This window comes from Setaria viridis, chromosome 5 (assembly GCF_005286985.2).
Source record: "Setaria viridis chromosome 5, Setaria_viridis_v4.0, whole genome shotgun sequence".
Taxonomy (NCBI): domain Eukaryota; kingdom Viridiplantae; phylum Streptophyta; class Magnoliopsida; order Poales; family Poaceae; genus Setaria; species Setaria viridis.
This window is the reverse complement of record NC_048267.2, coordinates 16,327,917-16,340,496: the sequence shown is the minus strand read 5'-3', so window position 1 is coordinate 16,340,496 and position 12,580 is coordinate 16,327,917. Positions and strand designations below refer to the sequence as shown.

General features: G+C 47.9%; 2 protein-coding genes across 2 annotated transcripts; one reads left to right on the top strand and one right to left on the bottom strand.

The window, feature by feature from the left end:
• Positions 1–984: 984 nt before the first annotated feature.
• On the top strand, positions 985–1,721 carry LOC117856277 (phenolic glucoside malonyltransferase 1-like). The gene is made up of 2 exons (XM_034738671.1): positions 985–990; positions 1,149–1,721. The coding sequence occupies exons 1-2, from the start codon at positions 985–987 to the stop codon at positions 1,719–1,721; spliced, it is 579 nt and encodes a 192-aa protein (XP_034594562.1).
• Positions 1,722–6,061: 4,340 nt separating this feature from the next.
• Positions 6,062–7,614, bottom strand: LOC140222983 (uncharacterized). Its single transcript, XM_072294238.1, has 3 exons — positions 6,670–7,614; positions 6,467–6,542; positions 6,062–6,388 (listed from the first exon to the last, which is right to left on the bottom strand). Exons 1-3 carry the CDS (start codon positions 7,567–7,569, stop codon positions 6,222–6,224), a joined length of 1,143 nt encoding a protein of 380 aa, XP_072150339.1. The 5' UTR covers positions 7,570–7,614; the 3' UTR covers positions 6,062–6,221.
• Between the last annotated feature and the right edge of the window lie 4,966 nt (positions 7,615–12,580).

The following is a 12,580-nucleotide window of genomic DNA, read 5'->3' as shown; positions in this document are numbered from 1 at the left end:
TGCGAGGTGACGCGCGTTAGAGAAGTTGAGCCACGCGGCGGGGAAGCTCTGAAGCGGGGCGCACGCTGCTCTGGCGCGTTTGACTCAAGAGAACCGGGGAGCTGGTTGTGGGTCCACCACTCAGTCTCTGGTTCTCTACAGCTCTAAGATTTTGAAGGAACACTGTCTTTGGGACTTAGAGAGAACCGGCGGTTTTGGTTGGGTTTCAGGGGTCGGGGCTGATGGAGACGGCAGATTAGGAAACTTGTCTTAGGATTATCTCAGCTGATGAACCTGAGTCATCACAGTATGCTCCCAGCTAGGCTCGATTTAGAGGAGTGGATGCTGATTTGAGCAGGGATTCACTGGATCTCGACCGGAGGACGTCGATTCGAGTTCATTCCTGTCCGGAGGACATCAATTTCAGATCGACTTCGATTCACCCAGGCTGCTCCCACCGTTGTGCCGCGTCCGCAAAGAGCAATGGAGCTCCCATCCGCAACACCTAATTTTGCCTGCACTGTTGAGCCCGCCAAGATTGATTTTTGTACACCATCAACAGAGTGGCCGCGGATGCCACGGCCGCCACGGTCCCCGTTCTTGGGCCGCTGCTCCGGCGGTGAAGGCGTCGAGAAGACCGTGCCAGCCACCAGCGCTGCCACCACCATGGCGACCCAAGCCACAGACGTCGCCACGTACGCCTGTGCCCATCGATCCGCCGGCCCCATCGCGACCCGGACACCGCCAACCGCATCAGCGCCATGCACGACGACTGCTGCTCCAGATCCTCACCCGCCTCCGCTGCACCCACGTCGCCGCCGTGCTCATCGCCTTTCGCTTGACGCCGTGCTCATCGCTACCGAGAGAGGGAGAGAGGGAGCGAGAGAGAGGAGGAGGAGGAGCGCAGAGGACAAGGGGTGGATAGCACGCGGGAATAGATAGCACACGGGAAGGAGCAGATTGGAGCGATTGGGGAAAGATCGGTCCCTCGCATATACGCGGGCAATGAAGGTGCTCTTAGCAACTCCAAAAGCTTCCTTGAAATTGCTCCAAAAAACCTCCAACAACTCTCTAATCCTTCCCGTAAAAATATGCGGACGCTAAAAACATCTCCGTCGTCCCGCATATATGCGGGATTCGGTCTTTCCCGAATCGCCCCCGAACTTTAGAATTTCCGACGCTCGCCTCCCACGATCCCACCCACACACGCCCGCCCGTTCGCGTGGGCCTGCTCAGCGTGGGTCGACGGCGGTCGTGCTAACGCAGAGCGGCGCGCGCACCTGCTGTTCTCGGTGGAGTGCCGCCGGTGCCTGGTGCCGCCGATCCCGAAGGAGTACCTCGGCAACTGCCTCGGGCCGTGCTTTGTGGAGGTGGGCCTGGGCGAGCTGCTGGTTGGCGATGGCGTGCTGGCAGCGGCCTCCACGATCGGCGTGTCTGTCAGGGCGCTGGACGATGGCGTGCTGGCCGGCACCGGTGGGTGGTTCCACAAGATCCTGTCGCTAGTCCTCGAGCGGCTGATGTCGGTGGGCGGCTCGCTGCAGTACGGCGTGTACGAGACCGACTTCGGGCTGGGCCGGCCAATCAAGGTGGAGCTGGTGTCCATCGACAAGACGCCCGGCACGGTGTCGCTGGCGGAGGGCCGCGACAAGCTGGCCGGGATCGAAATCGGCGTGGTGCTGCCGGAGGCCGACATGGCGTGCTTCAGCTCCTGCTTCGCCGACAGATTGGAGCAGCTACTGTGATGCGAGGACTGACAGTACAGTACAAGAGCTGGTTGGTGGTGCTCGTGAAGTTGTTGTTTATCTGCATGCACATTGCAATTGCTGGTGACATAAATTGGTGGTTAAGATTCAGGTTCAGGTTCTTGCTTCCAGCTAGGGTCAGAAAGAAGCTGCACAATGCTTTGGATTAGCCCAGTTTCAGTCGCTGCAAGACAATGACAAGGCATGTGCTGCCATGGTCCGTCCCAGTTGATATGCATATCGTTCGGACCAATTCAAATGGACAAAGAATGTAGAGGTCAAGATGAACAGATGAGATGAACCCTACTACTAGATCAGTAGAAACTTGCCCGCACTAGTAGAGAATTAGCCTTTAGTCCCGGTTGGTAGGGTGCAAATCTCCCGAAAATCCATCCGGGATAAACCAACCGGGACAAAAGGGGGGATATTTTGTCCCGGGTCACTCAACCGGGACTAAAGACCCCCTTTTATCCCGGTTGGTAACACCAACCGGGATAAAATAGGTCACCATGTCAGGCGCTGCAAAAAAAAGAAGAAATCCCGGGAGGGCCCCCCACATGCGCACGTCTCAAGGCACAAGTCTCGCGATTTTTCACGCGAAATATGCACGTGCGCGCTGCGTGGGATTCGAACCCACAACCTCCAGCCTCGTGCGTAGCTTCCTTGCCATCCCACCTACACACCACATCTAACTATATAGGGGATACTATCCTTTTATATTAACTCGTGGGGGACCCTTTTATCCCGGTTGGAAACACCAACCGGGATAAAAGACCCCCTTTTATCCCGGTTGGTATTACAAACCAGGATAAAAAGGTTCGAGGGATTTAGTCCTCTTTCAGTCACCTCGTTGGGGACCCTTTTATCACAGTTTGAAACACCAACCGGGATAAATGACCCACTTTTATCCCGGTTGGTATTACAAACCGGGATAAAAGGGGGGGGTCTTTTATCCCGGTTGGTGTTTCAAACTGGGATAAAAAGCCTCTCGGGGTCTTTTTTTCCCACTAGCCTTTGCAACCGGGATAAAAGGTCCCGGTTGGTGGGCCCCCCACCAGTGACCGGGCTTTAGTCTCGGTTGGTGAACCTTTTATCCCGGGCCAACTTTAAACCGGGACAAAAGGGGGCGCATCGAAAGCCAATTCTCTACTAGTATTTTTTTCCCACTAGCCTTTGCAACCGGGATAAAAGGTCCCGGTTGGTGAGCCCCCCACCAGTGACCGAGCTTTGAGCCCCCCACCAGTGACCGAGCTTTAGTCCCGGTTGGTGAACCTTTTGTCCCGGACCAACTTTAAACCGGGACAAAAGGGGGCGCATTGAAAGCCAATTCTCTACTAGTGCTGATAAACCAATAGTATGCAGTCAGGCAGCAGCAGCAGCACATCCTGTACATGTCAACTGCGTGGACAGCAGCATCACATTCTCATTAAAACTGCAGTCTCACGTATGCCATGATTAGCGGAGGTGGGAGGCGGTTGGGCTTTGGGCGAGGGAAGGTGTAAAAAGAAGGGAAGGTCGGAGGGGAAGCTGATGGCACGGGTTCACGTGCTGACGTGGCTAGTTTTAAAGTGTTGAGGAGTTTATTATTGGAGATATGCTTTGAGATGATATAATTTTAAGAGAATAAATTTTTAGTAGAGCACCCAATAGATAGTTTTGGGGAGATTTTTTTTGTAGACTCTTGGAGTTGCTCGTGAACATCTTTTGTGCATCCTCCATTCATTTAGAGGTTAGGATAATTTTGTTCCTTAAACTTAAACATGGAGGTACTAATAGGTAAAGGTGTAGATTGGCAATCACCCATAGAGAGAGGCTCCTGCATGCTCTTATTTCAGAAAATTACATCAACAAGCAAGTAATTTAAAAGGCACTACGCACATATGGCCTGATGGAAATGGGCAATAACAGATCGATGCGAACGGTTTGTGGGCTGGGGCGTGGGCAGCCCAGCAGATTGGTTGCACTGCCCACCCACCCTTTTAGCCCTAAAAAGTGTTCGGTCTGATCTCGTAGGAGGCCGATCTCAGTGTACATTTTCATTACCCTGTTATCAAGATAGGAAATTAGGTGTGAACTGAGCGTAGCTTAGCTGGCAAGGTTCCTTATGGTGGAACTGCCTACCAGGGTTCGAGTCCTCGACTTGGCACTAGTGCTCGCATTTTCCTTAGAATTATTCCAGGATTTAACCGGTGCTATTCTTTCAGTGGTGGTAGGCGACGTGCTCGTCGACAGCGAGGCGCCAGTGGTGACTTCGTCAATCTCGAGGATTTGCCCGCTCAGTCTTTCGGATGTGCTCATAGAGGTAGGGTTGCGTGCGTGTGTTCGTAGGGGTGAGTATGTGTATGTGAGCTTTTGCGTCTGTACCGTGTGATTCACAAAAAAAAAATCAGGAATTAGGTAACTATGCTAGTAGAGTGTCGTAGGAATGAAACTCCTCTCACATATGATAAAACTCCCACTTCTCTCTCCTTATAAAGATCTTGCCAAGTCAGCAAAATTGCTGATGTGGTACGGAATTTAATACCTATGAAACTCTTCATGAAACTTCTATTGAGACTAACCTTAGCTGCCTGAGACTATCAAGCTAGCTACAGTCAAGTGTGTTTGCTGCATGCATGCTTCCTCTTGCCTCCAGTAACCATCCATCAGCTAGTGCCACAAATACATACTTCCCCATTTCTGTTTATAAGGCGCGACATAATATAGCACAGTCTTCCAAATTAGACTTTGACCATTCATTTATTTTATATTATATTGTTTATGATTATAAACTTATAGTCATTCCATAGTACATTTGATTATAAATCCAACCTTGTCAAGTTTACATTGCAAAAATAAAAAAATGTTAGGTAAATTATTGGTAAAAGATTGTAAAGTTTGAATCTTGATATGCGTGTGCACCTTATAAATAGATATGCATGTGCACCTTATAAACAAGAACAGAGGGAGTAATATCTTAACAAACAACCGGTTAAACTTTTGGCTTTGAGCCTTCACTACGGGAAAACTCATTCGTCCGACGCTAAGTACCGGTTGTATTTTGGCCCGGTACTAACATGAGCATTAGAAACGGGCCTAACGAATAGTCCCCGAGGAGCCCCCGTGACCCCCTTTAGTACCGGGTGGAGGCTTCACCCGATACTAAACGTCACCCATTAATACCGGTTGAAGCCTCCACCCGGTACTAATGTGCCTGAGGGCCTTTAATACTGGGTGAAGGTTTCACCCGGTACTAATGGGTGACCTTTAGTACAGGTTGAAGTCTCCACCCGGTACTAAAGGGGTACCTCCCCTCATGTGTCAGCCCCCCTCTCTCTCACCCCACGCTCACCCCCTCACCACACGTACTTATCCACTCGTCCACACAGACGCCCCTCTCCTCCCTCTCCCCCCCACACATTCGAGCCCCTCGCTGCCCCTCCCATCGCCGCCCCTCTCCTCCCCCCTCTGCTCACCCCTCACCTCTTACATGTGGCGAGGAGCGGCAGAGGCAAGAAGGGAGGGCGTGGTGAGGTGGCGGAGCGTCGGTAGGGTGTGGCGGAGGAAGGAGCGGCGATGGGGGAAAGGAGCGGCGGAGCTCCGGCGGGAGGGCGCGGCAGCAAGAGCGTCGGCTGGGCATGGCGGAGCAACGAGCGGTGGAGCTCCAGTGGGACGGCATGGTGGCGGAGCGTTGGCAGGGCATGGTGGAGCAAGGAGCGGCGGGGGGCAAGGAGTGGCAGAGCTCCGGTGGGAGGGCGCGGCGGCAGAGCACGTGGCGTAGCAAGGAGCGGCGGCGGCGGTGGCTGCAACGTAAGTACGCCGCCTCCCTCCCTCCCTCCCTCTCTCTGGTGTGGGGCTCCAACGCTTCTGGCTGCATATTTCTTTTTTTTTCAATGTTTTAGTACCCCTTTAGTACCGGTTATTTGAGCGGTACTAAAGGTTCCCCTTTAGTATCGAAAAAGTAATACCGGTTGCACAACTGGTACTAAAGGGGGGTTAGGAACCGGTACTGAAGGCGCTTTCCCCAGGAGTGCTTTGACTATTTTTTCGGAATAGAGTAAAATACGGCTTTAAATTTTCTTCTCTGTGTGTTATTAGAATAGGGACCAAGTCAGCTGTAAAGTTCTTAAGTGTGTGGTACTCCATAATCAGCATGTATGGGAATGTTCATATAGATTTGGTAATTTAAAACACATGGGCAGGTTCATGTTGATTATACGAAGGTTTAGACCTTTGGTATCATACAGTACTTAACAAATATAGAAACCTGAATTTCAATAATTTTTCGACAAGTTTAAAATCTCTTGTGATTCTTTTCTCTTCTAGATACTTAGGACTGGAAACAGTAAAATTACATCAGGTTGACTTGTTCCAAAATGCATTTAATTATCATAATATCATAAGTTGACTGGATTTTACAAACATTTTCCAATTCACAATATGGACAAAAGGTTGGAATTGAAGACCGTGTCCCAGCCCATCAAGTTCGTCAACCTATAGCTATATAGGGAGTAGTATAGCTCAGAAGGAGGCGGAGGCACGCGGCGGCGTGGACAGAGAGGACAAAGCGTCCGGCCAGAACTGGGCGCTCTTGACCTTGGAGATGCTGTTGAGCACACCGAGCGGCGTCACGTCTCCCACGACCGTCACCTTCTTCGTCGCGATGTCGATGTCGAAAGAAGTAACTCCTGGAAACATACATATGCTTTGCTTTAGTTAACGCACGAATGAATGGAGATATGATGCTTTCTCACGGATGTATTCACCTTCCATCTTGGAGATGTGCTTCTTCACCTTGCCGGCGCATCCCTTGCAGTGCAGAGATACCCTCAACACCACCACCTGCATGTTTAATTTCCTCGATCGATTAGCACAAACTTTTGTGTCTTGATGATCGAACAAATGCAAGTTCGTAACAGGTTCATGCATCGAACATCGACGCAGGGAACATCGATCTCTCACTTCTCACCTGGTGCTGGCCTGTTCTCGTGGAACACGATCTCATCATAGCAGTCTTGTCACCGGCAGCACGGCGTCCTTTCTCCGACGACGACCAGGAGGAGGAGAACGACCCGGCACCTGCAGACGGCTCCGCGAATAATTCCACGGGCGGCAGAGCCTCGAGCTGGTGGGGCCCTGATGGAACAGCAGGCTGCAACGTGCCATCGCCGCGGCTGTGGAACATGTCGTCGTCGATGAACGCCGGTCGCGGGGACGGAAGCGGCGGCAGGGAGTCGGCGACGGTGATGCCGTCGTCGTCGTCGATGAACGAGGGCCGCGGGGACGACGGGAACGGCGGCGGCGGCAGGTAGTCGACGACGGCGATGTCGTCGTCGTCGGACTGCCTCATCAGCCTGGACGAGTTGAGCAGGAACCTGGAGGAGCTCGCGGGGCTCACCTGCTGCAGCTGCACCGCCTGCTTCTTCTTGTTTTTCTTGTGCTCCGACGACGCCGACGAGACTCCACCGTCGGCTGCCGCCTTCTTCTTCCTTTTGTCTTTGCCGTCGTCATAGTGGTAAGGAGAGCTGGGTGGCTTGGGAACGGGTGGCGGGAAGCGCCTGTCAGGGTCCCGGAGGCGCGGGGAGTGGCGGTCGATGGCGCGGCCGGAGGAGACGATGACGGAGGTGGCGGCCGCGGAGGAGCAGGAGAGGCCAGCAGACAGGCCCTGCAGCCTCTCCTTCACGTACTTGTCCTTCCACCGCAGCAAGGAAGCCATGGCACCAACCAAGATCGAGTGTCCAGCAGCTAGCTCGTTTTCACTAGTCAGGAGGGAAACTAAGCAGCATGCAACTTGATGAGTTTTTGTTTTAATTTGGAGTTGGGTTGGTGCCTTTGGTGGGTGGTGGTGCATCTGATTCTCCACACTCATCGTGCCTCGTCTTATACTACTGTCTGCGTGACTGACTGAAGACGACAGCAGCCGCAGCAGCAGCCTGTGTGTTATTGGACGATCCAAATCACGGCAGGCAGATCTTGCATCTAATCAACAATAATTAACTTGTGCTAATCTTCGGATAAGCCCAATCAAGCTCTGTACGTACGTGGTATATTTTGAGTTTTGTTGCATATACTTACATCGATGGTGCCAAATCTGCCGATCGATCGGTTCTTCCCTGGTCCCGTCCAGTTCAACGTTGGAGACACGATCAAGATGCCATCTCAATGACACGGGACTAAAATAGTTTCAGTTTGCAGAAATTAAACATATCCGTGGTGACCAACCGAGCCAAGTCAATTGCACAAGCAAGCAATCAGTTTCTTCTGCAACTAGTCCTCAGCTACCAGATGTGAAATAAGACAAACAGGAAGGCCGGCCGTAACGGTGAGCGACGGTTCGATTTGGACTTGCAAGTTGTGGATCGGAGCAGTGCAATTAGACCTGAGGTCGCCATCGGAGAGATGGTCCGGATGGAGGAGGAATAAAATGGAAAGCCAGGCATCTGGACGAGCAACCACCACCCATCCTTTCTTTCTTCCTTTTCTCAATCGAATCGAATCAAACTACGTGTGCCTGCCTTTTGGCCGCCTTGCTCCTCGGTTTCTAAGGAGAGGTCGCCTGGGGAGGGTTTAATACTAGCAAAAGTGCATACCATTAGGTGAGCACTTTGTTGACAAATTCAGGCATGTGAACATGCATGCTTCCCTTCCCTCGCTGCCGTTGAATTCATCGTCACTCATATCTAACTCGTGCATTAATCATGAACCCGTGCAATTCACACGGTTTTTTAGGTGTGTGTTTTTTTGGAATTTACAGCATTGAACTAAAGATTTGTATTATTTCTGTGGAAACTTGGAGGAACTTAACAATGACCATGCATAATCTCTACCTTGATACAATACATAAAATTAGATCAACTTTATAAAGCATTACTATACAATAACTGATGAGCGGATTTCAAATGTTTCATGAAATTTATTGTTTCAGTCTGTCCTTATTTCAATTTCCAAAAAATATATATTTCTGCAAAATTAACATGGGGAGCGACATACTGTTCTAATTCAACGGCAATTTGGTCACCTTTTCGCACTTAGTTTGCAGGTTTGTTGCAATGTCCAAACAATGACTTAAGTCTTTGTAGCTTGCATTGGTCCACCAGATGATTGCCGCGATATTTCTCTTTTTATAGATTAACAATGTGCGATTTGCTCGTAGTGGCTAAAGATGGATGCGTATTTGGTCTGTCTACTGGATCATTTCTTTATGATTATCCTAGCTCCTAAGTGCATCATGATGATTACGGTATATGATGATCACGGCCACGTTTGCACCATTGGCTTGGCTTTGGCTTGAGTTGGTGCTCAGTTCTTGTCATGATAACATACCTGCTGCAGCTAGCTGAAATGTGAGCCTACTGATGGAAGGAGCTAGGGAGGCTTCCTTTTCCTTCCCCGCATTGCAAAGTTGCTCACATATCGACACAAAAAAAAAATGTCTTCACATCAAACCTACTCTGCTTGTAAAGAATGGTCAACGAACAGGACAGAACACAACAGAAAACATTCAATAGGGTGGCATAAAAATCTAGTACCAGCAGAAAACATGGCACATTGCTAGCACTGTGTCTGTCGCCATCGTGCTTAAACTTTCAAGAATACGCTAGCACTAAGCGCTAAAGGCTACTGGATTGCAGGAACTGATCGAAGCAGGCCGCGGCGGAAGACGGGTCGATCAAATTGAATACTACACTAGCTCAGTAATTCAGTGGAAAGGTGGGCGTAGTTGGCTGCCGCCCCAATGGTAAACGCTTCTCGATACACTGGCTCACATGCTCTGCACCATGCAGGCATTTTTTTTATTAATCTTCGAGAAACATTATTATCGTTTTTTAGTGACAAACGCCTGGAACATTGCCGGATTACAGACCTCCGTGCTATGTGGTTGGTCAATCAATCCTTGCATCTGCTAGATTATTGTGCAATACTGCAATGCCAGCAAGAGGCTCAATTTTTTGTTTCACTACTAGAAAACGTAGTATTCATCCTGACCGTTGATTTTTGACCCGGTACTAATAAGAGCATTAGTACCGGGTGGAGGCTTCGCCCGGTACTAAAGGTTACCGATTAGTATTAGTTGAAGCCTCCAACCAGTACTAATGTGCCTGAGGACCTTTAGTGAGGGTGGAGGCTTCACCCGGTATTAATTGGAATTTTTTATTAACAATACTATTTGCAAAAATCTCACCTTATTAAATAAGAACTAATTTTTGCATGGTTAAAATATTAAATATTTTATTTTTTAGCACCATTAAATATTTAACAATAAATTTAGATACAAATATACAATTAAACTAGTACATGTTATAGTCATGGTAAACATGTTATAACACTATAGACACTATTTTTCTAAATTTTTGCATGATCATTTTTCTAATTTTTAAGTTAACATAAGTATTATAATCATTTATGACCTATTACTAAATTAAATTACTAATTTTACTATGCTTGATATTTAACTGCATCTAATATTTTAACAAACCTTTTTTTTCAATCTAACTTTAACTTAATTCTATGATTTTGCCAGCAAGAGGCTTAATTTAAATAACCTTGCAGTCTCCTTTTATCTGAATATGAAGGTACCATAGAACCTGCATCACTTGTGTTGATGATTTGTATGGATATGGCTCCTCCATTTATTTCCATTAGTGAAGGAAGCATCGGTGACAGGCAAAGTAAACCTGCATGATTAGAGTTATTATGAGGAGAAGAGCTTATGGTGATTTCGACGTTAACCATGCATGTCTTGGGTCTTTGAAAAGGTTTTGCAGTGAGTAACTTGAGTAGTAAAGTAGCCTTTGCATCTAGTAAGTTATAATTACGCAACTGTTTTGTTCTGGTGTGGTGCAGTCCCACCGATGCATGCAACCAAGTATATTTTTAGATAAAATCAGGTCAGCTTTTGAAACTTTTGTTATGAATAATTTTTAGAATATCTCGTTTGAAAACATGGAAGACACAGGCATATGTTGATTTTTCCTAGAAGATATACTTCTATAATACCACGAATTTACTATATTTTATAAATGTATATTCTAGCAAATAACAATTGTAAAAGGCATACTACGTACATTGGAGATTGTGCCATGTCTAAAGCGCAAGTATTTTTGTCCGACGTAGTGCCTTGTTTCATCCGTAGAATCCGCTCTGAAACCACTAACGCCAGCATATACATATGCAGGCAAATGTCTCCTTTATCTCAGTTAATTTGCTCCACCAATCGATTTATGGATCGAGCACTTTCAGAAGTACTGTAGCTAATTATCAAAGTATTCGCATGCAGCTTCACTCTTTTAGATTGACTAATCAGTAATGTGAACCAACCACCATCAGCAGAGCACTAAGAAACACACTGCTCTGCTTGAACGTGTGCTAGGAGTATTTCATATGACCGACACCACGACACGCGTGTACCTTGTAGAAATTTCAACATGTTTATTATAATCTCGAAAAGCTACTGTTTCTTTGCCCTGCTTTGGTTTGATTCTCGTGATCGCTTCCCCTGAGTGGAGATGGATCCATCCCTTCTTTCCGTTTCTTGTGTCTGATTTTTTTTCTATTCTTCTCTTTTTCAGTGGTTGGTTCTGGTTGACAACGTGACATTCCAGACGCTAAATTCTCTGAATGCATAAATTTTATTTTAATGTAAGCAGGAAGCAATTGACACGTTGGCAACATAATTAGCAGTCGCCGGGGCTCTATCCTTCCTTCTCACCGACGATAAGAATCGAATCTGATGCGATTCTTCTCAGCGGGACTCTCTTGACTATTCTGCGTGCATGCGACTTTTTTTTTTGCAATTGTGGTGGTCCTCTATTGTCTTACACAAAACATTTTGGCAGAGTAAAAGATTCCCAAGTGGGTGCCTTTTTCTGTTATTCATTAAAAACGGCTAAATCCTTAGGGAACTAATTGCTGAATACCACTCAAAAGATTACTAAGCAAATGATCAGCCTCCACAGTTACAAATATCCAAGTGCTATTATGCAAGAGCTGCTAAGAAATGTTAGCCCACCCAATGGAACAAGAGCTAAAGCCCAACAAGCGGCTGAAATTTCGATAAATATTCTCATGCCAGATCCAGGAGCAGCCCAAAAGAGATGCTGGGCCTCTTGTAATTTGCGTGACTCTTAGGCTAACTTCAGAACTGAATTTTCATGAATAGTCATACCCTGCGCTTCATCAAGTCACGGTGAAAGCCAGCCACCAGGCCTCACGCGGCGCCATTGTTACCCTGCCGCCTCACTCACCGCCAACGCGAAGGGACAAAACATATGCAACCGAGCATCCCTCTAATGCCATACACTAAAAGTTTTCACGATTTTGGTCGTCCACCGTGCGTTCTAGCTAGAAAAGGCGATTAAACAACTTATATAATGCAACTAATATCCATTCATGATCTTAACTGCCCTATAATCGTCGTTATTCTTGCGGTAATCCTTGACAAAACCAAATACATCTTGAGATCCAAAAGAGGGGAGTAGGCTCGGCTCCAGGCACTGGGATCGCCTCAGATACACTCATCCAGTTCGTGCAGTTTCAGGTGCAGCCATGCTGCCTATCTCTTGAGGGGGCGGCGGAGTCGTCAGCTGCAGGCGGTGCGAAGCATCAGGAAGGTGACCAGAGGGTGAATGGGAGCCAATTTAAATTTTCTTCAAAATTTCGGCTAAACTCCCCCAATCCTCTCTTCTAGCAAAATCAAGTCCACTTAGCTATGCATGAGCTAATGGACCTAGGAATGATGCTAGGAACCTAATTTGAGAATAGCGGAAGCAAGAAAGAGTCCAAATGAATACCGGAAGAAAGACTTTGAAAAACAACATCTCTGTGCGAAAAAATCCGGAGGAACCTTCAAAAAATTCCGGACGTGTGGAGATTTCTAGAGA

Coding starts and splice junctions, on each gene's coding strand:
- LOC140222983 (XM_072294238.1), bottom strand. CDS start 7,569: ATGAGTGTGGAGAATCAGATGCACCACCACCCACCAAAGGCACCAACC. Junction 6,543..6,669: donor CGAGAACAGGCCAGCACCAG/GTGAGAAGTGAG, acceptor TTAAACATGCAG/GTGGTGGTGTTGAGGGTATC. Junction 6,389..6,466: donor GCACATCTCCAAGATGGAAG/GTGAATACATCC, acceptor GTATGTTTCCAG/GAGTTACTTCTTTCGACATC.